A 23,473-nucleotide genomic window follows, 5' to 3' on the forward strand; every position below is an offset into this window, starting at 1 on the left:
CCCCAAACTATTTTCGACAAGTGACCCCCTTTTCCAAAATGAAATGTTACCTCAGACCTCCCATGGCCAAATTTTCTTCTTTTAAGGTCAATTATTATTATTATTAATTCTGACTTAGATCAATAGAAGAAGACAGAGTGAGAATTAGCAATGCTTTAAGTCCAATATTGACCCTTTTGGGAATCCCTGGTCTAGGGAATCTTAAACTATGGCGTGAAATTTTTCTAACATAAAATCTCGGTTTTTTTAAAAAAAACAATAGCAATAAAAAACAAAAAGTCTTTTTTTTATTTATTCATTCATAGTTGAATTGATTTTAGGCCGAAATTTGTCCTAAAAAGAGGTTCCTGATACTTTAAAGGACTTATTTTTATTCTAGATTTTAACAACTTCTCTTTTTATAAGGTCTGCTATTTTAGTTTAATTTTAGGAAGAGGCAGCTCAATATATTTTTGTTATAAAATATTCATGGTTGTTATGGCTTCTAGATATAGCCATATATATCTAAGTTTAGCATTTTCTTTTAAATTAGAAATCTAGAGACATCGAGTCATAATTAAGTTAAATCCTAAATTATTTCGTCTTACAGTATTCCTTTAGAACTGTCAAATAATAGGCAAATTTTGACAACTCGACAGTTAAATTCAAAATGGCGCTTTCATAGTTACGCACGATTTGCCTAACCTTGATTTACAACTGTTATGACACATACAAGCTGCGATATATTGTTATCCTTTTTGGAACGAAGTTCCTTATCGCGCGTTGTGAAAGGGGGCTAGACGGAAAAAATTCTTACGAAAAGTTGTCACAACACTTTTTGCTATATCACCATGGCAACGTGACAATATATAACGAAAATTCATAGGAACTTCGTTCTATCCGGGTGTCCCTTGACACCTATCAAGTTTTTTTTATTTTATGAGAATGAATAGGATGGCGATATTTTGCAGTTTTTATGACAGCTGAGACTCATCATAAGGTTAATTTTACTCTTTATAGAACAGGTTGAATTTCATTTGGATTTTTTATCTGTTAAAATAGATCAATATTGTAAGAAATATAGAAGTATTTTTTGGATGAAGTCATCCTAACTCTTGTGTTCATTGACTAGGTTATTTTAGGCGGTATAGTACGCGCACGTGTTGGCACATCAGTTAGAAGAGTGCTCTAGTTTATGACGTGCCAAGTCAAATGCCCGGTACTATGTAGTTTTAATTTGGGTCTTTTTTATTACCATCACAGTATATATTGTTATTGACGGAAAATAGGTACAAAACATATTTTTTTTCGGAGTTAAATGAATATGTTTTGACGCAAACAATTATAAGGTATGTTAGTAACATACGAAGTTTGTAAATTATTTCTTCTATAGGGTTAGAATGTATTGTTTCAGGATTTTTTTAAATTGATTAGATTTTGAATTTAATGAACTTACCGTGAGTTTCTAAGATCAAAACCTTAAAATTACCTTAAAGATTTTATAAAATTTAATTTTTATTTCTCCGTTAATTTTGTAAGTTAATAAAATTTTTATACATTCTAACCTCTAAAATTAGTAGTAACAATGCAAATATTGTATTAATCCTGCACGTTTTTATAATTTTATACCTAATAATTTACGGCAAACTATTATTAAAAAAAATAGTATTAAATAATAGAAATTGTAAAAAATATTAAGGCCTTGTATATGATTTGTAAGACTGTTCGTATATTTTGTAATTTTTTTTTTTAGTATTTTGCTATCACTCGAATATTATTTCGTATCATTCCACCGAAATGAGTAAACAACAGTTGCTTGAGTATTATTTTGTGAAATACGATTTAGTTTTTTTGGTCGTGTAAGAAATTTTATGAGCTTTAATGTGATTGTAGCGAAGTTTTTTGAAAAAAATGACCGGCAAATAAAAAACAAAGAAGCGATTTTTTTTAACTGATGGCAAAATTAAGTTAACTTTAAATTTATTACAGAATGATTACCTATATCTTCTTCTATATATATAAAAGAAAGTCGTGTTAGTTACACTATTTATAACTCAAGAACGGCTGAATCGATTTGACTGAAAATTGGTGGGCAGGTAGCTTAGAACCAGGAAACGGACATAGGATAATTTTTACCCCGTTTTCTATTTTTTATTCCGCGCGGACGAAGTCGCGGGTAAAAGCTAGTATTTTATATTTGCCGGTCATTTTTTATAAATAGTTTTAAAGTTTCATTATTTTAATTCCTTTATAGTATTATATCGAAGTATTTCACTTGTAAATTCAGTTTTTATTATTAAACATTATATTTGCACATTCAATATATAAATTGTAAAAACTACACGAGAACAAATAAAAAATATAATTAAGATATCGTCTTTTATTTAACTCTTTAATTTCTTTTTGTAGGAAAGAGATGGAGAAAGAGCAGCAGAATTATACGATATCGTATATCACAATTTTTATTGTGTATAATTTAAAAAAAAAGAAAAAGTACTAAAATAAAGGCTGAATGTATATGAAATAACAACAAAAATTTAATAAAAAAAAAAGAATATATTTGGAATGTCTGGATTTTGATTACATTTTTTTTTCAACCTTTGACTTTTCTTCCTTTAATATATACTTGTGTTATATTTCTATCGTCGCCCAAATATATGAATCTTTGTAACATCTGCGACACACGATCGTGTTCGTTTCCCTCCATTTTGTAATCGTACTTGTCAATTTGTCCGCCATTTGCAAATACGTCAATCACTTGAGCGTCAAAATCTTTGCCGACTTCGAAACTACCGACTTTATCTTCCAGACGTAGAGCTATTAGATAGAATAGATTTAAGTCTATATTACAGTTCGCTTAATATAACGTATAAAGAAATATCGGCTATAGTGACCGAAACCAAAGTACCAATGGAACTTCATATAAGTCTTATCTTACTAATATAAATGCGAATGTTTGGATGGATGGATGGATCTCCAGAACGGTTCAACGGATCTTGATGAAATTTGGCATAGATGTAGAATATAGACTACTTTTGTCCTTTAGCAAAAGCCTTCCGACAGTACAAGTACTTCAAACAGAAAAACCTGCACAAAACTCAATTTCCATGAGGAAAAACTGAAAAAACACGAACTCAAATAGTTGAGGAAACTTAAACAGTCAAAGCTTTAATTATTTGTTTACCTGTAGCACCCCCTAGAGTGGCCAGGTAGAACACTTCCCTCCAATTGAAGGCGGGTCTTGTTACACTGGTCGTGTCCAACATCTCCAGATGTGCGGACACGTCCATAGCACGCCGCATTGCATCCAGTATGGATGAACTATCTCCCCCGGATACGTCTGACAAATTTAATTAGTTTTTTTTTTCTTTCATAACAAATAAATATACTTTGTATTATTTAATATTTAAATTTTTCCGAAAGTATTTCCCTAAATAAATATTTAATAGACAAAAAATAAAAGGTTTTTGTGTTGACCATAAAATAAATGGACATTTTTTATCGACTGTAAATACCACAGATTCGTTGAAAGTCTTGATTAAGACGATTTTTGTCTTGTTATTTTTAACAGTGGTAGATCCCGCAATCAAAATATTTGTTAATTACACTAATTGGTCAGGACGACCGATGAAATACCACAACCACACAGAAGACAGGCGTCAAGTGGAAGTAATTCCAAGTACAGTCTGATGAGTGTGCTTGCCGGAGGCCTAATTTTAGTCCACTTTCCCGTCCCACCCTTTTCTTGTTAGGAAAGGATGGAAAATATCCTCTTTCCCAATTAGGCAATGCATTTGCGGATGTCTTTGGCCAGCGGTCGCCTCGCTATTTCGAAGAATCCAGGTGGCAGTTTGCTCGTTTGCTACATTAAAAAAAAATCAACCGCACAAAGCGTTATTAAGACCTACCTTAGTTTATGTCTGAGAAATCTATTGTATTGGTAAAGCAAAGATAAAGTTACATATCATTAAAATATGTATGTGTAATGTGTGTGTAATATGCAGCAGTATGTTCTCACCAGTGCCCAGTCCTACAGTGAGACCTGCATCTATCAGTCTCCTGACGGGGCAGAGTCCGGAGCGCAGCCGCGTGTTGGAGGCGGGGCAATGCGCCACGGACACGCCCCGCGACTGCAGCAGACACATCTCCTCCTCGCACAGATATACTGCGTGCGCCATTATACACTGACAAGTGGACCACGCATATTTTAACCGTAGAGTTTTACAGTAACCACTTAATATAATCGTCGGTGGCTCAGAGGTTAAGCACTTGACTTGCAATCTGCAGGTCATAAGTTCGAATCCCGTCATATGTGTTTTTCGAGTTTCGATTTCCCTATGTACATTTATCCGATGTTCTTACTGTGAAGGAAAACATCGTGATGCTGCACATATCTGAGAAGAAATTCAAAGACATATGTGAAGTCAACCAGCACTGGGCTGTGGTTCACAATGTCCTAGTCACACCTAATTTAGGGAAGTCTCCGAGCCCCTCAGTGGGGGCGTATAGTGAGCTGATGATGATGATGACTTAATATACTGGTTGTAACGACATCTAAAGAACAGGCAAGATAACTAGCGATCGCCCGCAACTTCGCCGTCGCGGAATATAAAATAAAGTCGTCTATAATATGCCTTCTCCCGTCAAAGTCTTGTCAAATCAGCAGCCGTTGCGGACAGACAGAGAAAAAAAAATTGGTTTTACTTATAAGTATGTAACGAAAATCTTTTGATATTACATACAGGCTTTCTAATTTTATTAATTGTACATACATATATAACAGATAGTAACCAAACATAAATTGGTCACACACACACACAAAAAAAAAATAGTTCTGCCAATTTGAAATTGGTACCAGAGTTATCCTATGTAGTTATGTATGCTGAGACCCCTATGAATGCCCGCGTCAGCGCGACATTCTGAAAACAATTGTATTACTTTGTAGTTATCATCTCCTGACTTAGCAAACGGATGTGATAACATTCATAAGGGTCGAGTTACCAGTTAGTATTAGATTACTCTAGAATAAGAACAATAGATTTATAACTTTAGTCTTAAGCCAACGCTGGTAGCGAGCATACATACTTTCATTAGAACTTGTAATTAAATATAAGTCTAATTAAAATAAAGTTTGTATTTTTAAAAGGCCTACCGGCTCCCACAAAACCTGACTAGGTACAGTATGTTTATTTTCTTTTAAACATTACTATATGTATACATACCTTATCATTAAGTATATGACTTCTATCATACACTTCCGAATAGCTCTTACAATCGGGGTTAATGTTCAATACATGTTCAATTTCTTTAAGATTTTCTGATATATGACTCTTGAAAGACAAAAAATAAATAAATTTGATAAATAATTAAAGTTATAAATAATTACATAATATCCAAAAATACTGTGAAGGTACATCGTGATGCTGCACATATCTGAGAAGAAATTCAATGATATGTGTGAAGTCAACCCGCACTTGGCTATGGTTGACTATGTCCTAGTCACCCCTAACTTAGGGTTTTAGGCTTTTAGGCTCCGAACCCCTCAATGGAGACGTATAGTGAGCTGATGATGATCCAAAAAAATATAAATTGTTCAATCACATTATATAACATTTTGTAAATATATTTTTTTAATAATCTCTAATAATATTAAGTAAATAAAATATATATACCTGTATTCTACAGCCATATCTATTAGCGATATCAGATAAACCAGTCATTAATGCAGCGTTACAGCTCACAGCAAACCTTGGTGTTACAACTGGAGACACTAAATCATTCTGTAAAACAAAATTATCTTACAACTAGGTGTCGCTCGTGACTCCATCCGCCCGAAATAAAAAAAAACAAGTAGCATATATGTTCTTCCAAACTATACATCTGTGCCAGATTTCATCAAGATCTGATGAGCTGTTCCGAAGATACCTTCGAACAAACATCCACATTAATAATATTAGTTTGATTTAAAGGCCGATACCTTAAATATCAATAATATTGTGTTTAAAATTATTGTTCTACAGTAATTATATAAATTGTTGATTTGCAAAGGCAATAGCATTCTATTACTAATTTTTTAATAACTTCTCTTTATCTAGATGTTAATGAAAAACCACCTAGTTAACTAAACTCTCGAAATTGGTGTTCAAAATAAAATATAATTATGACAGCTGTTGCCATTTAATCACTTCATAACATGTGTGGCTGCACCATGATAATTACCCTACTCAGGATGGAAATGTATGTAAATTTGTATATTGCAATCTGCAGGTCCTAGGTTCAAATCCTGCCATGTACCAATGTGTTTTTAGATTTTTTATTTACATATGTACATTTATCCGACGTTCTTACGTTGAAGGAAAAAATTATGATGACATATTTGAGAATTAATTAAATGATATGTGTGAAGTCAACCAACCCACACTGGGCCAGCGTAGTTGACTATGGCCCTAGTCACCCCTAACTTAGGGTAGGCTCCGAGCTCCTCAGTGGGGATATATAGTTAGCTGATGATAAAAATCAAATGTTTGTAAACTCCATTGTGATCACCTGAAGTCTCAGTTACTGAACCAATATTGAGAAGCAAGATGAGTATAATTGTGTGTTGTGTGTTGAATTGTCAAGATGTGTAATTGAATTTTTCAGTTTTTAGTTCGAGTTAACAGAACTGTATAGAAAATCCTTACTAACCTTATATTCCAATACTTTCTGTACAAAACATTCAACATCTCTCAATTCTTCTGCTGTATCATTGTAATATCCAGCATCATTCTCAATGTTCATGCTAACTTTGCCAACTAGCGCCCTCTGTCCATATTTGATGGCACTATCAACCAGTGCCAATGTCCCGTCAAGATGGAGTGAGCCAAAGTAACAGGCTGTTGTAGTACCATTATTAATTAACCTTTGCTAAAATATTTAGTATCTACATAAATGTTTACAAATAAAAATAAAGAAACAATATTGTTGTAAAATGGGCTCCCAAACTCCTGGCCAATCAATTTTGTGCAAAATTACAAAATCAAAGAATCATGTTTATAATGTAGAATTTATTTCAGCTAAGATGTGTTTATTAATATTTTATATAAGTTGTTAACAACTAGCATAAAAATGTTTAAAAAAATACTAACCACAACTTGTCCATATATGCTCTTAGCAAAATTAACATCAACATACTTGCTTTCTAAAGGGAATGTATATTTGTCTAGCCACTCCAGTAATGGTCTATCCAGACCTAGTCCAATGTTAGGGAACTGAGGTGCATGTGTATGACAATCTACAAATCCAGGTATTAATAGTTGATTTTCATCAAGAATAATTTTTGTAAAGTCCAATAATTCTTTTGATGTGTTTAGTTCTTCAGTGGAACCTATTTTAATTATCTGTAAAGAATTTTGTAACAATATTAGAATAATGGTTCAATTGAAGATTGAGAACAATTAGAACCTTTTTTTCAATATCTGTATTTAAGAAGCTGGAGTATTTTCCAAATATTTAAACAAAGTATAACCATTATAAGTAGCCAGTATTATTAAATAGTATACTGACAGCCTAGAGTAGAATAATTAAAAATTTTTTCAAGTGAGAGATATTAAAGGTTGGTGCAATAGTTTTATAACATTTTACAAAACTAACCTTTCCATTCTCGACTGCGATAAACCCTTTTAAAATAGTTAACCGGTCTAAAGCACTTGTAGAGGCGATGGTGCCCACAAAAACAACTTTTTGTTGAACAACGGACATTTTCCCAGGTCTATATTAATAAACTTAATATTTAACAGAGTTAAAGTAACTTGTTGCTTGACTTGCTTGACAGTAATTATCGATAAGATAGGAAAATTATTAAGCAAAACAATACTTAGTCATTTTAAAGGTCAAGGTGGCTTTATCGTTTCTTTTTCAAAACATCGTTTGTAAAAAGCATTTAATAAGTTTTTAATAGTAAAATGTACCTAGGAAATACATTTATGTTTTGCTTGTGATTGTACATTTGAGATATATTTATGTACACTTAAAATAAAGTTATTTCAATTAATAAATTAATTTAAATAATTTATAAATTGTAAACAACTTTTAAATATTTGTCTAGTTATGTCAAAGACAAATTGACGTTTGGAAAGTATTGCCACTAAACATTTCAAATAGAGTAAAATGTCAACATTGAAAATGTCATATGTCAAATAAACCATACGAGATTCCAATTTTATGGACACGGAAACATTTTTTTAGATCTCTTATTATTTCTCTGATCGCTGAATGATTACTTTTAAGGTTTAATTTTAGAACTCACTCTAAGATCTGAGCTAAATTAGGGATTATAGAAATTTATTATCTTAATAATTCGTTGTGTAAAGTTTAAACACCAAAAAGTTGACCATTTTTTTACAATATCTTCAACACGACGGGCTGTATGTTTTACCGATTTCATTTAATGCCACATATGGGATTAGAACCGAAATAGCTTGCTTGGCTAACGAAGTGGATAATGATTTGTAGAATATATTCTTATACTAACTTTTATTTGCTTTCAGTTTACAATGTTAAGACCGTGAAGTTGTTATTCTGTACATAATATGATGCCAAGACGATCGTGCGTGTTCGCTACCTTCTCTCCAATGCATAAAACTACCAGTTCTTGCACTTTGTATCCAGAATCTCGAATTGGACGTGGCTGCACGTACTAACTCTTCTTCCAAATGACTATTGATGCGAAGCGATTCTTCTAATGCCTGCAAAGTAATATTTCATAGTTTGTTATTTGTTTGTATTGAATGTAGTAAAAAATTAAAAAGATGGTTCAACAATGAGTGTGGTGCCGGAGGTCTAATTTTAGTCCACGTTCCCTTCCCACCCTTTTTTTATAAGGAAACGTTGGGAAGGGGAAGTGGATTTGCCGGAGCAGGGGACGCATAAGAAGATATATATCCTCTTTCTCTGTCGATTAAAGGTAGACAACGCATTAGTAATTGCGAATGTCTATAGGCAGCGGTCGCTTCGCTATTTAGGCGGACTCATGTGATCGCATGCTCGTTTGTCACCTGATGATATAAAAAAAACTTACTGTACCGTAGAAAAACCGCAAATAATGTAAGAATTCTAATTAAAAGTATACTGACGTGATTATACATTGTCATTGCCGCATTCTGTCGACCAGATAAAAAAAGGGAGTTGCCTTTTAATAACATCCATCTTGGGTAAATAGCGCGCATCAGTCTGGCATCTTTTTCGAGTCTTGTCAATTCTCGTTCGGCGATAGATCGTAGTTCCATCAGATCAACAACCTAAAGATAAAATTTTACACAGATAACAAACTTAACGGAGTAATTTAAGATGAAGGTTTCTAAACTTGCCTTTCGCAGATCGTCCATTTTCCTCGCAAGGCTTTCAAGCATGCCTTCTGCTAGTCTCATTGCGCTCAATAGGGTATTTAGTGAACCATCATCTTCTTCATAAGCGGTCCAGTTTAAAGCTTCTGCTTCGAATCGTTTCGCTTTACGATCGACATCTGCACGTAACCAATACGTCCACAGACCTACTATAAGTCTGCGCCGGCTAAGCCCCGCTGGCAACCCTGTGTTTAGAGCATGCTCGGCATATCGACTGATCTCATTTGGTGTTTCTAATTGAAAACCCGCATCTAGAATAAGGTCAATACAAAGGGCGTAATACCATGTTTCCCATTCCGTAGTAGATTGTTTGTAGCTGAATTGAAACGACAATTTGAGTATGTCAATAGCTTCCTCTATGCGACGTCTCGAAAGTAAAATATAGAATAGGTCAGGAATCATATCCAGTGATATAGTGTCAGCGTGAAGAAATCGGCTGATGACGAGCGATCTAAATCCTGAGCGAATGGCTTCAGCGAGTTTTCCTCGTGCCAGTCTTCCACGAAACGATGCCATGAAGAACTTGCCAATTGCAAACATTTCTTCCGCCTGGATAGGCTGAGACAGATTCTTAAAAGTAAGAATTGCCATTCGCTCTATATCTTTCGTAAATTCCGCGTTTCCACGAACCAGTTCCACTTGTATAGCGTTACTGAAGGCATCGCATAAATCGATAATGTTACATTTTACTTTTTGCGTTAAATTTAAAGCACGAAGCGCAGATACTCTTGAAATATTATCGTCACCTAAAGCGGAAAACAATAGGGTTGTAACATTTAGACAAAATATGGAATCAGATTTCAAAATCGTACTATGTTTCAAGTATTTACTGCGTTTGAACGGTGTTGCTGTTATTATATTCCTAATATTGAAGAAATCAGACACTTTATCAAGATTAAAACCATAGATTTTAGTCGCTCGCTCTATGTGTATTTTTGCAGCTGCTAATTTTCCACTCATCAGTAAGGCTGCCGCTCTCAGAGAATGTATTCTTCCTAAAAACCTTCGCTTGTCGAATGAAGTCATGTTTTCAATAACTTTTTCAAAACAGATGTCTTCCGCTTCATCCAGCTTTGGGTAAATACACTCAAAATTGTTTGCCAGCAAATTAAAGTAGCTATAATTGATTAAAAATTCTATCATTTTCACCTTTAAGTCTGCCTCTCTAGCATGATTTATAAGTTGTTCATAAATAGTGATATTCAATTCTAGACAAGCACATTTTTCAAAACGGGTTTTCGATACACCTCTTTCAATTTTAAGTTTAAAATATCCTTTACCGTTTTCGTTAACATCATCACAGCTGTCGACAACACCTAATTCATGCCACTCGCTTATCGTACTGGCTTCAGTGACCGCCCGTAGCATATCAAATATCTTCGAATTATTCATTTCATTAAAACTAATATCTTTAGAAAGTAAACTTGTCATGGTCACTCTTTTCATCGACCTGCGATTACCGTCAATTATATCTAAGCGTTCATTTTTATTTTTTAAAATAGTCGAAGGTTTGTCAGTTTGTTTTAAACTTAAACGTGTGTTTTTATCACTTAAGGTAGATTTAGGTTCTAAAGCTTGTCTGCTACTACTATCAGATTTTGTTCGTCTAATTTCTATAGCACTTCGATTATTCATTGAAGATACATTCTGACTTACATCTATGCTACTTACTTCTATTTCTTCACCAATTTGAGGAAGACTTGTGTCACTGTCTCTTGCTTGATCAATTTTATTACTGGATCTTCGAGTTTCATACGAATGGTTGGAAACATTCGTGACCGACTGAACTATCATTATAATTCCGCCACAATCAGGACACTTTTGTTTTGTCTTCTCTAAGTAACTTACGATTCGAGAGTGGAATTCTTTTTTTTGATTCATTGGTAAAAGTTCATAGCACGTTTTTCTTGAATTCTTGTTTCGAAATTTCATAACTTTACAAAACGCATATTTTGGCAGATTTTCATAATCTTCCGGATCATAATCGAAAGAGCAATCGCAAGACAAGTTTGCATTGATTGAAACACTCGTTACAGATGTTGCATTAGTTACTCTTCGATTTAGACGGTACCTTATGTTTGCACAAGTTAATATACGCATAGCAAATAATCTTTTTATCGCCTTTGCTGTGGTTAATGGATTATTTTCATACATAATATTTTCCAAAAGAGTTCTCGATAGTACGTTGCCTATTACAGAAGCAATTTTTAACAACAATTGTTGATACGGAGTTAAAGAGTCTATTTGTACCATTATTATAGCATCAACGTTTTGTTCGTTGATGTCAGTATTTAGTTGTTCCTTTTTAGTAACAATACACACTGCAATATCCTCGGTAGAATTATCAGCAATGAATTGGTCTAAAGCCTTTTGATCGTCTACACTAACTGCTTGGAGGCGTAGTAACTCAGCGTCGGGAAATTGAAGATCTTCGTTTTTAAAATTATCTAATTCAAGTTTTTGTACTCTTTTGGTTTCTAAGGCACCATTTGAAAATAAATTCACTATGAAACTTTCGACGAGACCTGGCAGACCCTTACATTTAGTTTTGAGTGTGTCGCATAAGTCCTTGGGAACAGCTTCTACATCAAGTATTTGGCAAGCCAGTGCTGGTATCCATTGAGAGGACAATGGTCCTAAGACAATCTTTCTTATACTGCTGTTAATGAGAACATTATAAATCCAGTTTTGTATACTATTGAACTTTCCACGCGTAATCGTCAGTACGGTGTAAATCTTAGGCGCATCTAATATTATTGAAATAAACTCCCACGAAGAAGCATCTAGATTCTGCAAATCGTCTAAAAATATAACATGAGGTTCAGGAAATGATCTAATAAGTTTCATAAAGATAGTTTTGGCTTTTTCCTTACGTACGTTTTCATCTTGAGTGTAAATTCCCTCATGGTAAGCGAAACGAACTTTTATAATATTGTTTAAATAACATAAATCAGAATTATAAGAATTCAGCATTTGCACTATTTTCTCTTCTTTTGAAAAACCTGTAATGGGTTCTTTTAATCCTAACATTTCATTAACGATTTGTCCTAATGCTAAATATGGTGTCGCAGAGTGAATAGATGAAAGACTTAGATAGCATGTTCGTAATCCTTTATTTCTGACATATCGTGTGAGCCATTCTAACAGTCTAGTTTTTCCAGAGCAATATTCTCCTATAAATAAGAGTGCATCAAAATCCCTAAACGATAAATGACTGTTATCGATCCAATTTTGAAAATATTCGAATTCATCACTGCGGTTCAAAAGCGGAGGTAGCACTGGTATATCGTATAATTCTTTAACTCTTATTTCTTCAGTGTATTCAAAAATCTTTCCAGGATGGTTGATGCCTTTTAATTCCGCGGCCGGTTGAAGCGTAAACCCGTTGCTAGACATTTTACTTTTAACAAACGTAGTTTCGTCGCAAGTTATTTTATTTCGAAAATAACACATAAATCTTGCGGCTTTATTTACAACTGCCCCAATAATAGTAAATTCTCGTCTTAGTGGGTGTCCAATTACTCCGCAGTATACCTGTCCAGTGGTGACGCCGATCGACACTTCGAGAACACCATCCAGAGCTGATAGTGACTTCTTAATTCCAGAGGCACATTTCAAGGCAGCTTGAGCTTCAGATTCATGTTTGAATCCTCGAAGGCCAAATACAACAAGGATCATAATATCTTTATCGAATAGAATGATTTTATTAACGCAGCCCATGGATTTGTATACAATTTCACATGTTATTTGATAAGAATTGTTAACGATAGTAATCAGCTGTGGAAATGGACAATTACGAGGTTTAAGTGTAATGAATAGTACAGATACGTGTCTCATTTCTGTTAAATATTCTAAAGGCTGATGGGCGTCGATTTGTGTAAGCACCGGTCTGATCATAAACTTTCGTATTTCCGAACCAATATTTCTTTCCTCAGCGATTAAAATAGTTTTTCGTACATTCAATGCTTCATTTGTTTTTAGTGATTCCCAACCAATTTTTGTTGTCGTAACGTCTAATAAATTCTCTGGCAAATTTTCAATACCGATCAATGGCTTTTTTATTTGTCTGAGCATACCACTGAAGCCTAAAAACGGTTTTGTTACATCTTTCTCCCGTGGATCGTAAAGAATTGATTTAATCGTGACGTGACCATCATCATGGATGACGTAGTCGTAGTTTCTTGAATAGCAATGACCCCAAGCAGTGGGTGTCAATTTCACTTCTCCAGAAAGACAAAGACTTTCTGCTGTCTTCGCTTCAAGGACAGGTAGACCAAATATAATATAATTCATGTCTATACCTTTACCAATTGGTGCGAACAATAGATTTCCTGCTGATATTGCCAATTTTACTTTCAAATTCACCTTAACGTCCGTTTCGTACGAGCCAAAAGAATGTTGAATTATCAAGGCACATGCTATGGCCGTGTGTATTGTATGACTAAGGTATGATCGTTTGTCAGTCTTCCACAGTGCAAGGAAAGCGTCGCCTGCAAACTTTATTATATCACCACCGTGGCTGTATATTATTTCAATCAATGAACCAAGGTACGTATTCAAAGTAACAGTTAGTCGGTACGTGCCCCCTTTACCAGAGTTGGTGTAACGTTCAGATAGCGCGGTATATCCAGAAACATCGGCCATCAAGAGTACTCCAACAAATCGTTTGGGCTCACGTTTTTCATCGAAACTGAAATTAAATTGACTATATGTATACTAAGGTTAACAGAACACTATTACAAGACAAAATTAAAACTTAAGTAATCTGATTGGGTTATTTAAGTACTTTAAAATAACTCCAACTTAAGAATTCAAAAATAAATTGTCTTAGTTAAATCTCAAGCAGAAAAAATGCGGTTTCCTAATTCAAGTCTACCAAGAAATTATCGCGTTTATAATTATGAAATGCAACACAAACTTTTCCAATAGAAGTATTTCATCAGGTACCATGGTGGCAAGAATCAGCGTCTGTTTTCTCGACAGTCGTACTTCAACGTCTTGGTCTATTTGTTCTTCTGAAATGCTTTCACGACCGAAAAACTCTTGCGTCAGATCACTAAGGTTAGCTGTTTTTGGACTATCTTCGTCAGTTGAATCCTCTTCTAGTAAATCGTTATCGGCGTGTGACATCCTTTTGGGGAAACTTCTCCATTTCTCTGTGTTTATCATTGCGTTAAGTGAGCTCCGTCTTGAACGAGTTCTTTGTCTGCGAAAGTTCATTATGCACTTTAACTTGTAATTTTGATACGTGCCAAAAACATTGAAATATTATAACCTGTTAAAATCTATGTGGTTGTGGTTGAAAATAGATTAAGTATATCAATATTGATACATTATGTAAAGACACGTTTTATTCCATAAACTTGTGAATATTTGGAACTCGTAAACCTTACAGAACTCGTAAACTGTGTGCTAAAGCCGTTAATTTGAAATTTTTATAAGACATTTATTTATAGCATTATTTTAATAACACATTTACTTTTTTGTCCGACAAATCTTCTGGCCTTATGGCAGTTTTTTGACATTGACAAGAGGGGGTGTCTACAAGTTTTAAGGGTTACTAGTGAGCAAAATTTTCCTAACTTCTTCCGAAAGTTGTCCATGTTGCAACTTCATGCAATTGGTTTGCAATTTATGACCTGAGTTCTCGTACTATTATTATTATTTATTATTTATTTATTTATTTACAATACAATAAAAAAACCTAAAATAGAACTATGTCCCACAAAATTATATAAAATAATTTGACTGTGGGATCAAGAAATTTAATTTAAATTTAAATTGATATAATATAAAATTAGATTAGTGTGATAATTAAAAATTAAATTTAATTTAAATTTATATAAAATAAAATTAGATAAGTATGATTATTAAAATTAAAATAAATTTAATGAAAGTATAATGAAATCAGTTATGGGAAAAGAAGTTATGGCAATGCATGTAATAAAAATTTTTTGAGCTTTGTTTTAAATTTACCTTTGATACTTTCATCCGTAATGAATGCAGGTAAACTATTAAATATATACGGTACACGTTTTTTAAGAGTTCGGTCTCCGTATATATTATGTACCCTGGGCACCATATATTTACCTGCAATCATTGCTCGGGTATTGTAGGTATTACATATATTTTTAAAAAAAGAAGTATGCTCACGATTGTTAACTGCAATTAAATATTTATGTTTGACACTAACAGGAAGTATTTTACACATTTTAAAAAGTTTGAATGAGTCCTGATTATATTTTGATTTTGTTTTTTTATCCACAAGTAATTTAACATATCTTAGTTGAATATTTTCCAGTTTAGAAATATGGGTTTTAATTTAAATTTAATTTTAGTTTAAATTTTAATTCCTTACTGTTTAAATTGATACCCACACTCATTAGCAAATGAACTTACATGTAGCAATATGCGTATTATTTTTATTGATTTTCGTAATTATGAAAATGGCAACATCAAACTATGCATATGCCAAGTCTATGACACGGTAATAATAATACCGTGAGTGAGAGAGATACAGTTATACACAATTCCTGTGACGTGACAAAGACAGGGATAACTATCTTCCGTCCCTTTCTGCGTACCAGGGTTTGGGGTTTGTTTGGAACAAAGGTTGTCCCCTACAAACAACCTAGGTTGTCCCTAACAAAGTTTGACATTCGTGCTATTTTTCGAAAATTGTGAGTACTTAGTGGCTGTAATTGTGCAAAAATATTTTGATATTACAGTTTTAGTAAGGTAAAGTTTATAAAACATGGTATACTGCTGTATCGTCGGTTGTAAAAGCCGTAGTGAGCGAAAAGAGAAAAACATAACCTTTCACTCGTAAGTACTGAAACTACGCACTTATTCACATGTATTCATACAAAATAAGGAAGAAAATACAAACTAGTTGTTCTTTACAGTCTTTGTAATAACTAATATGTTAAAATACGGGTAAAATCAGCTAAAATAAAATAGTATTTTTCGAACATTATGCGCCCAAACGCAGATGTCATTTGTGTCAAATAATATACTGTGGATCTGGGAAACAAGCGGCCATATTAAACTTCTTTTCAAATTGGTTGGTTATTACCCGTAAAAATAATACCACCATCTTGTTGTAAAAATTACCCTGAATTTAGGGGAAATAAATTATAGTATGTATAATGTATATAAATGAAACAATTCACATTTTTATACTATTTTCAACAGATTTCAAAAGGAGTTTTTAATTCTGGTATATGCTGTGTTTTTAAATATTTGATACTTTCTTATCCCGTTGATTTTAAAGAGTATGCTTTTTAATTTGTCCCATGTAAATTTTGTTTCTTAGAAATTACAATCAAAATAGTTAAATATTAAGTAGTTTTACATGTAGTGTTCACTGTAATGATATACAGAGTAATTTAAAATTATATGACTATAATATTGGTATGTTTTTTGTAGCTTTTTATGAAGACTTAGGGCTTCGTGCATATCGAAGAAAAATAGGACATCGTTTGAATGCTCGTCTAATGGACCTAAGACTGAAGAGATGCCGCGCTTTGTTGAAGCAGTACGCGGGAAAAGAATATCGGGAAATTCTTTTTTTGGAGTCACTCAAGACATCCTTGATTAAGGCAGCCGCCGATATTGACATGGACCTTGTTCGTGCTGTGATAGACGACTGGCCGAGCAGATTGAAGGCTTGTATTCAAAATCACGGATGTCATTTTGAGTAAACTTTAGTGTCATAAGAATCTATGTTTTGTTAAGTTCATTTTGGTATATAAATGGTCACATAATGAATAAACTTGTTTCAATTATTTTATATTAAACATGTAACAGAATTTATGACCTGACTAAGTATTACTAAAAAAATCTGTTTACGTAATCTTAGTCACATAAACAAAAATAACGCATTGTTTTTTATATTTATTACGTTTATTAATTACAATTTAATTGGGAATATATAAATTGGTCTATATTAAATTATATCGTAATTATTCATTTTCGGGACAAAACAAATAACTGGTAACCCCAATCCTTTTACATATATATAGGTATAGTCTATAGTACTCTCTATCTGTCCCTTACGGGTGAACGCGCATGCCATATCTATATAATTCTTCATCTGAGGCATATGCCAATCCATACTTCGTCTGAATATGACGATTGTCGAACTATGTCGAACTATAGCATAATTTGACAAGTCAATGTTACCAAAAACAAATATGCAAATAATACCATGACAACGATAAATATCATAGACAAAATGCAAAATAGTCAAGTACAATGGCATCGAATAATATCCATGTACAAATCCATTTTCAATAAAGTTTCTTGAACGAAACGCGGAATTATTTTCACTTCACGCCTGTCATCTGTGTGGTCGTGGTATTGCACCGGGAGAGCCGACACATTCGTGCAACAGATATTGTTACGCTGGCGTCTACTGTTAAATGCCTTCCTTCAATCAATTCAATGTTATCTTTAATTTACTTAACAAAATTTTTGTTGTTTAAACACGTTTGGTTACTAAATTACTAGCCTAGTGTGAAATAGCCTTAAGAGCTTTAGCCTTGGAGAGTAATAGACCTAATACGCAATTAAATTAACGCAAGTGTCAAACCTGTTAACATGTTAGGCGGCGGCGGCGGTGTGAAGGAATTTTATAATTATTTAAATACTTCAATTGTATGCAGTCAGTTGTTGTCCGTTGTGGACGTCACACGTGTTGTGGAGCTTAAAATGGATCATAAACATACATTCTTTAATAAAATTATCGATATAGTTAAAGAAGAAACCGCTAGTGATGTACCCTTGATAGACTTTAAGCATCCTAAAGAATTGGAGGTATGTTTTTATAATTATTAGATGTATTTTCTTTTAAAAATGTGAAGATTTTTAATTCGATAATAGTTTTAAAGAGTTATTTATTAAATTATATTCAAAAAAGGCCTAAATCAGAATATATTTTTGTTATTTGAAATATTTTTAAATTACAAAAAGAAATGATTTATTTTTAATTGAATGGTTACGCGCTTTTATATTAGGTGGAACGGGAATTAATGTCGTTTTCTTATATTAAATTCGAATAAATTATCAAGTTTTTTTCTAAATTAATATTGTAATCACCCTCGTTATCATCAACCTTTTGCTTCCTAGCTCAAAGTTTACAATGGCGGACCGATAAAAAGCTAAAAAAAATTTTGAATTAAATATCTCTAGTTGGCATTTTGGACATCACCTGGTGATGTCCCATTTATTAGTAAAAACTTTGTAAACACAGGCGCGCTCGACCCTCAAACTAATTTTTCGGTTACGCTCATCTGTCTGGTAGCTTTGCCTGAAGTATCTGCCTTGTATAGTGAAGAAAAATGATAATACGTACTATATTCTTTTACTAGCTAGAATATTTGTCTAAACTATTTTACTGACTGTCCATCCATATCTCAAATTGTAGGAGTATCTAAATACGGCAATATGACATGCTGCGCCGGTGATATTCTACAATGAATATTTTTATGTACAATTGCAGGTCCAGATATGGTCATCAGATTGTATTAGATGTATAATAATAGCAGAAGGATTGTTATAAGCACGATTAGTAATTAACGATTGATTTAGTTTAGCATGTTGACACATGATGTGTATTAACATTCAAACTTTATCTGGGCTAACGGTTAGCTGCGAGCTGTGAGCGTATCTTTATTACTAAATAAAAGTTTATATTTCAGAAAATTTTAGATTTGGATATAAGCAATGGTATTGACGATATTGAATTGGAGCGATGCGTACGTCAAGTCCTTCGCTATAGCATCAAAACCAACAAGCATTCCTTCAGGAATCAGTTATACGGGGCTACTGACCCATACGGCTTGTGCGGTGCCTGGATAGCTGAAGCGTTTAATACAAGCCAGTATGTATTTATGTTTATAATTATTATCTACAAATCTCTATGTTATGTACGTTTTCGTTTAATTTTCCTCGTTAAAAATTATCGAATACTAATCTCGAATCTAGATAAACGTGTGTCAAAAAAATCTTATGCATTTTTTATCTTACTAATATTATAAATGCAATAAGTAAGCTAGTTGCCAAAATGTGATATTTATTCTAATTTTACCTTTTACATTTTTTAACCTCGACATAAGTTTTAGTAAAGTTTTAAATTGTAAATCATTTTATTATTGTAATTCTAGCAAATTTATATGTATTCTAAATGAAAATTTTATATGTATATAGATAATAACTTTATAATGTTAAATTATATGACATAGCATTAAGTTTTAAAGTAGTATTAAGAAATAATGTAATATAAATTAGTAACTAGCTTAAGAATTTTATGATTAATAAAAAAAAAAGATAAATAACGTCTCTGGCCCAAAATACGCCAGGGGTAGAACGAGAGGGCGGCATAGAGCCGCCCAAAAAAAAAAAAAAATATTATAAATGCATATTTAAATGCGTGGATGTATGTTTGTTAGAAGGTATCTCGATGAAATTTGGCATGGATGTAGAATATAGTCTGAAAGAACACAAAGGCAACCGATTAATTTTTTTTTGATTCTGCGCGGACGAAACCGCCGATTACAGCTATAAATAGTCTAGCTATAGTAGACAGTCTTCTATAAAAAGTAAGAGTGATCGAATATTATTCAATGAATTGCCTATGACCATGTACGGACTATTGCGCATTGATTGGTATATACTAATCCGTTCAGTAGTTTTCCATTGATTGACGTACAAAGAAATCAATTTTCATTAGAAATCCCGAATGGACATATTTAGAATGAAATAAATTAGATCCTATAAATTTATACATGGCTTCATAAACAAAGAATAAATAGAACAAAATGTAAATTTTGTTAGTAATATTACTTTTTTAAAACTTCAGGTACACTTTCGAAGTAGCGCCAGCTTTTACTCTGGTCGAACTGAAGATGATCAGCCACATTCTCCGTTTGTTCGGCATCCCCGATGGAGATGGAATCTTCAGCCCTGGCGGGTCTGTCTCCATGTTGTACGCGCTCGTCGCTGCGAGATACAAAGCATTTCCCGAGGTCAAGACCAAAGGCGTGAGGAGTCTGCCAGATGTAGTCGTTTTTACTTCTGAAGATGTAAGTGTTGATTTTGGAATATCGTAGCAAGTCTACCATCCGTGAGGAAAGACCCAAAACATTTCTATAGCGCGTTCTAAAACGCCAGTGGTTCCATCTAGTTCACCTCTAACACATTTGTTTGTTTGTTTCATCGCGTTTCTGTTATTGCGATATTACTGGTGATGTTCTTGGAAAATGTATTTTTCAAGTGTGTTGTTTTACAGAGTCACTATTCGATAATGAAAGGCGCTCATTGGCTCGGATTCGGTACTGACAATATCATACAGATAGCTACCAACGAGTTTGGACAAATGGACGTTGCACAGCTTGCCGCTAGTATACAAAGGGAAAGAGATTTAGGAAGGTATCCTGTGATGGTGAACGCCACAGCCGGTACAACCGTGCTAGGAGCTATAGACGACCTGGACGCTGTGGCAGAGGTGTGCCAGAAGCACGGTATATGGATGCACGTCGATGTACGTATCCTCTTAATCATTTTCAATCGAGATGTGCCTAAAGTCTCATGTGGTGGTTATCCGCAACTTTGGATAATCGAATCTACTTTGTGTGGAAACTATCTTATAAAAAGGCAAAGGGATACTTTTTATGTAGTAAACCGGACTTTTATAAAGGTTCTAATTCTAAATTGTAAAATTTCATTTCAAACCTTTTCAGATGAGTATAATTATATTTTAAACGTTGCAATTTTCAGGCATGCTGGGGTGGCAGTTTAATATTATCTCGCAAATATAAGCACAGACTAAAAGGAATTGAAAGGTAAAGTACCTTTAAAAAGTAAATCTTTTACTTATTAATAAATAGCGTATTCTTCAAAAACTATTTTTTTATCTCTCTTTTTTGTCCTATTGTTAGATTATCATTTTAAATGTTTCCAGAGCTAATTCAATATCTTGGAATCCTCACAAGATGGTGGGCGCTCCTCTGCAGTGCTCAGTATTCTTGATCCGAGAGCGTGGTCTGCTGCACGCCGCCAACTGCGCCTCCGCACAGTATCTCTTTCAGCAGGACAAGTTCTATGATATTAACTATGACACCGGAGACAAAGGGATACAGTGCGGCAGAAAGGTGAATTTCTGATAAGTTCTACGTAAAAAACATGACAGATGTTTTCTGTCAAGTCGTGTACAAAAACATATTTTCTTGCAAAAACCTAGAAATTCTTCCTTAAAGTATTTTTGTTATTGTCGCTTGATGCACTCGCACGTATTTTTTCGTTTACTACGTCTAAAAAATTATACAATGGCTCTCATTATTGTGGCAAACAAAGAAAGGTTTATTTATTAAAAACACATTAAACTATAAAGATTATGTGTTGTAATAGTTTAAAACACAATAGGTCGTAAATTGTTATCGAAAATGTTTTTAGTTTCTTGGGATTTGTATCACCATACGCATTATAACATTTTATTGTACTTCTGTATTTTATAGCTATTTTACGAATTAGTTTTAACGATTTTAAACATAGATTGGCTACATGATAAAAGTAGTAGAGACAAAATTTTTGTCAAGCAAAAAATTAAGAATTTTTAATAAAAATTACATAACGCCTTTGCATTATGACATCTTGCAGCTTCAATTGCTTGAATGATTTTAAAGATAGAATTGTCGTTTGTACTCATATTCTTCCCTGGAGTGTCAACGAGTATTATAAGATTCAAACTTTATAGCGGCTTGTTAGCGTTCTTTTTTCCATTTCCTTTTATTTTACGAAATTATCTCATGTGACATTCCGAGACACAATAAAGATTGATTCGTTTGATACACTCAGTCGTGTATATACGAGCATAAAAAACCTTTCTAGATTGATGCTTTCAAACTGTGGACACTATGGAAGGCGAGAGGCGACGAAGGCTTGAATATACTTATGGACCGTACAATGGAAGTAGCGGAATTCTGTATAGAGACTGTAGCAAGCCGACCTGGCTTCAGACTGGTCTCCGCGCCCTTGCAATGTCCTAACGTCTGCTTTTGGTATATCCCTAAATTTATGAGAGGTAAAACTGAGGATGCTGGATGGTGGGAGCTGATGCATAATGTAAGTTACATTCTACTAATAAACTAAGTATTCATGTGCTTGTTTCGCTATAAAATATGTTTTGTGGCAAACGAGCTTGCGGCCACCTGAATTCGCCAAAATAGCGAAGCGACTGGTACCTAAGGAGACGCACAAAAATAGGATCCATGCCTTTTGCTAAGTCTGCTTCCTTTTCCCATCTCCTTATAAGAAAAGGGTGAGAAGCGAACGTGGACTCATTCGTTAGATTGTATGCGGAATTGCTTCCTCTTGAGGCGTGTCTTCCGTGTGATCGTGGTATTGCATGGGAGCCGGCCCATTCTGTACAGAATCTACTCACTGTCAAAAATGTAAAAAAGTTTTTATTTATCAGTTTTATTTTGTTTTAGATAACGAAAAAAATCAAAGAACTATTAACTACAAGTTCCCGTTTAATGGTCGCCTACATGCCGCTACGACAGCGTAAGAACTTCTTCAGATTGGCGTTCTCATTCCATCCAGTGATAAAGGAGACTGAAGTATTAGAAATGCTGCAAGCTATAGAAGACTGCGGGGAAATGGTTGACTTATCTATGTTGTGATATAACAACAGTTTTAAACTTAGCTAATACATAGAAATTTGTAAGTTAGCATAATGTCTATAGTCTATTGCTTTAGTATGAAACATTATATATCCAAGCTTTATTATAATATAAAAGATTTGCCTTATATTATCCTTATAGTTAATTTGAATCTAATTATTTGTCCCCACATCATGTAGTAGGGTAGTCAAACAAGTATGTCTAGCCTGACGAGAAAGTCGCCGTTATTGATTGATTCTGTCAAAAAATATGTAAAACCTATTTGGACATAGACAATGGATAAAAGGAGCAGTGAACTATCATATTTAATTTCATTTATTCCCACCGGGTCAGATATCTCTGTCTGTCTATAACTAGCTATTGTTCTCGTCAGTGTTCAGTTAGCAAGTACAGACAGAAAAAAAATGTAAAGTAATCTGTGTACTCAAA

The 23,473-nt window shown here is 33.6% G+C and overlaps 3 protein-coding genes across 3 annotated transcripts; 1 reads left to right on the forward strand and 2 right to left on the reverse strand.

Annotated features, from left to right (window-relative positions):
- Positions 1 to 2,552: 2,552 nt before the first annotated feature.
- Positions 2,553 to 7,888, reverse strand: LOC106721768 (guanine deaminase). The gene is made up of 8 exons (XM_045682200.1): positions 7,612 to 7,888; positions 7,107 to 7,358; positions 6,667 to 6,885; positions 5,652 to 5,759; positions 5,202 to 5,309; positions 3,998 to 4,163; positions 3,164 to 3,319; positions 2,553 to 2,796 (listed from the first exon to the last, which is right to left on the reverse strand). Exons 1-8 carry the CDS (start codon positions 7,717 to 7,719, stop codon positions 2,573 to 2,575), a joined length of 1,341 nt encoding a protein of 446 aa, XP_045538156.1. The 5' UTR covers positions 7,720 to 7,888; the 3' UTR covers positions 2,553 to 2,572.
- Positions 7,889 to 8,497: 609 nt separating this feature from the next.
- Positions 8,498 to 14,739, reverse strand: LOC106707725 (adenylate cyclase type 10). The gene is made up of 4 exons (XM_045682173.1): positions 14,281 to 14,739; positions 9,327 to 14,052; positions 9,093 to 9,257; positions 8,498 to 8,705 (listed from the first exon to the last, which is right to left on the reverse strand). The coding sequence occupies exons 1-4, from the start codon at positions 14,580 to 14,582 to the stop codon at positions 8,517 to 8,519; spliced, it is 5,382 nt and encodes a 1,793-aa protein (XP_045538129.1). The 5' UTR covers positions 14,583 to 14,739; the 3' UTR covers positions 8,498 to 8,516.
- A 3,060-nt stretch (positions 14,740 to 17,799) lies between these two features.
- Positions 17,800 to 23,162, forward strand: LOC106707697 (cysteine sulfinic acid decarboxylase). The gene is made up of 8 exons (XM_045682205.1): positions 17,800 to 18,179; positions 19,064 to 19,245; positions 20,224 to 20,446; positions 20,653 to 20,904; positions 21,141 to 21,205; positions 21,325 to 21,514; positions 22,251 to 22,484; positions 22,853 to 23,162. Exons 1-8 carry the CDS (start codon positions 17,964 to 17,966, stop codon positions 23,042 to 23,044), a joined length of 1,554 nt encoding a protein of 517 aa, XP_045538161.1. The 5' UTR covers positions 17,800 to 17,963; the 3' UTR covers positions 23,045 to 23,162.
- Positions 23,163 to 23,473: the final 311 nt, after the last annotated feature.

Source organism: Papilio machaon, chromosome 18, assembly GCF_912999745.1.
Source record: "Papilio machaon chromosome 18, ilPapMach1.1, whole genome shotgun sequence".
Taxonomy (NCBI): Eukaryota; Metazoa; Arthropoda; class Insecta; order Lepidoptera; family Papilionidae; genus Papilio; species Papilio machaon.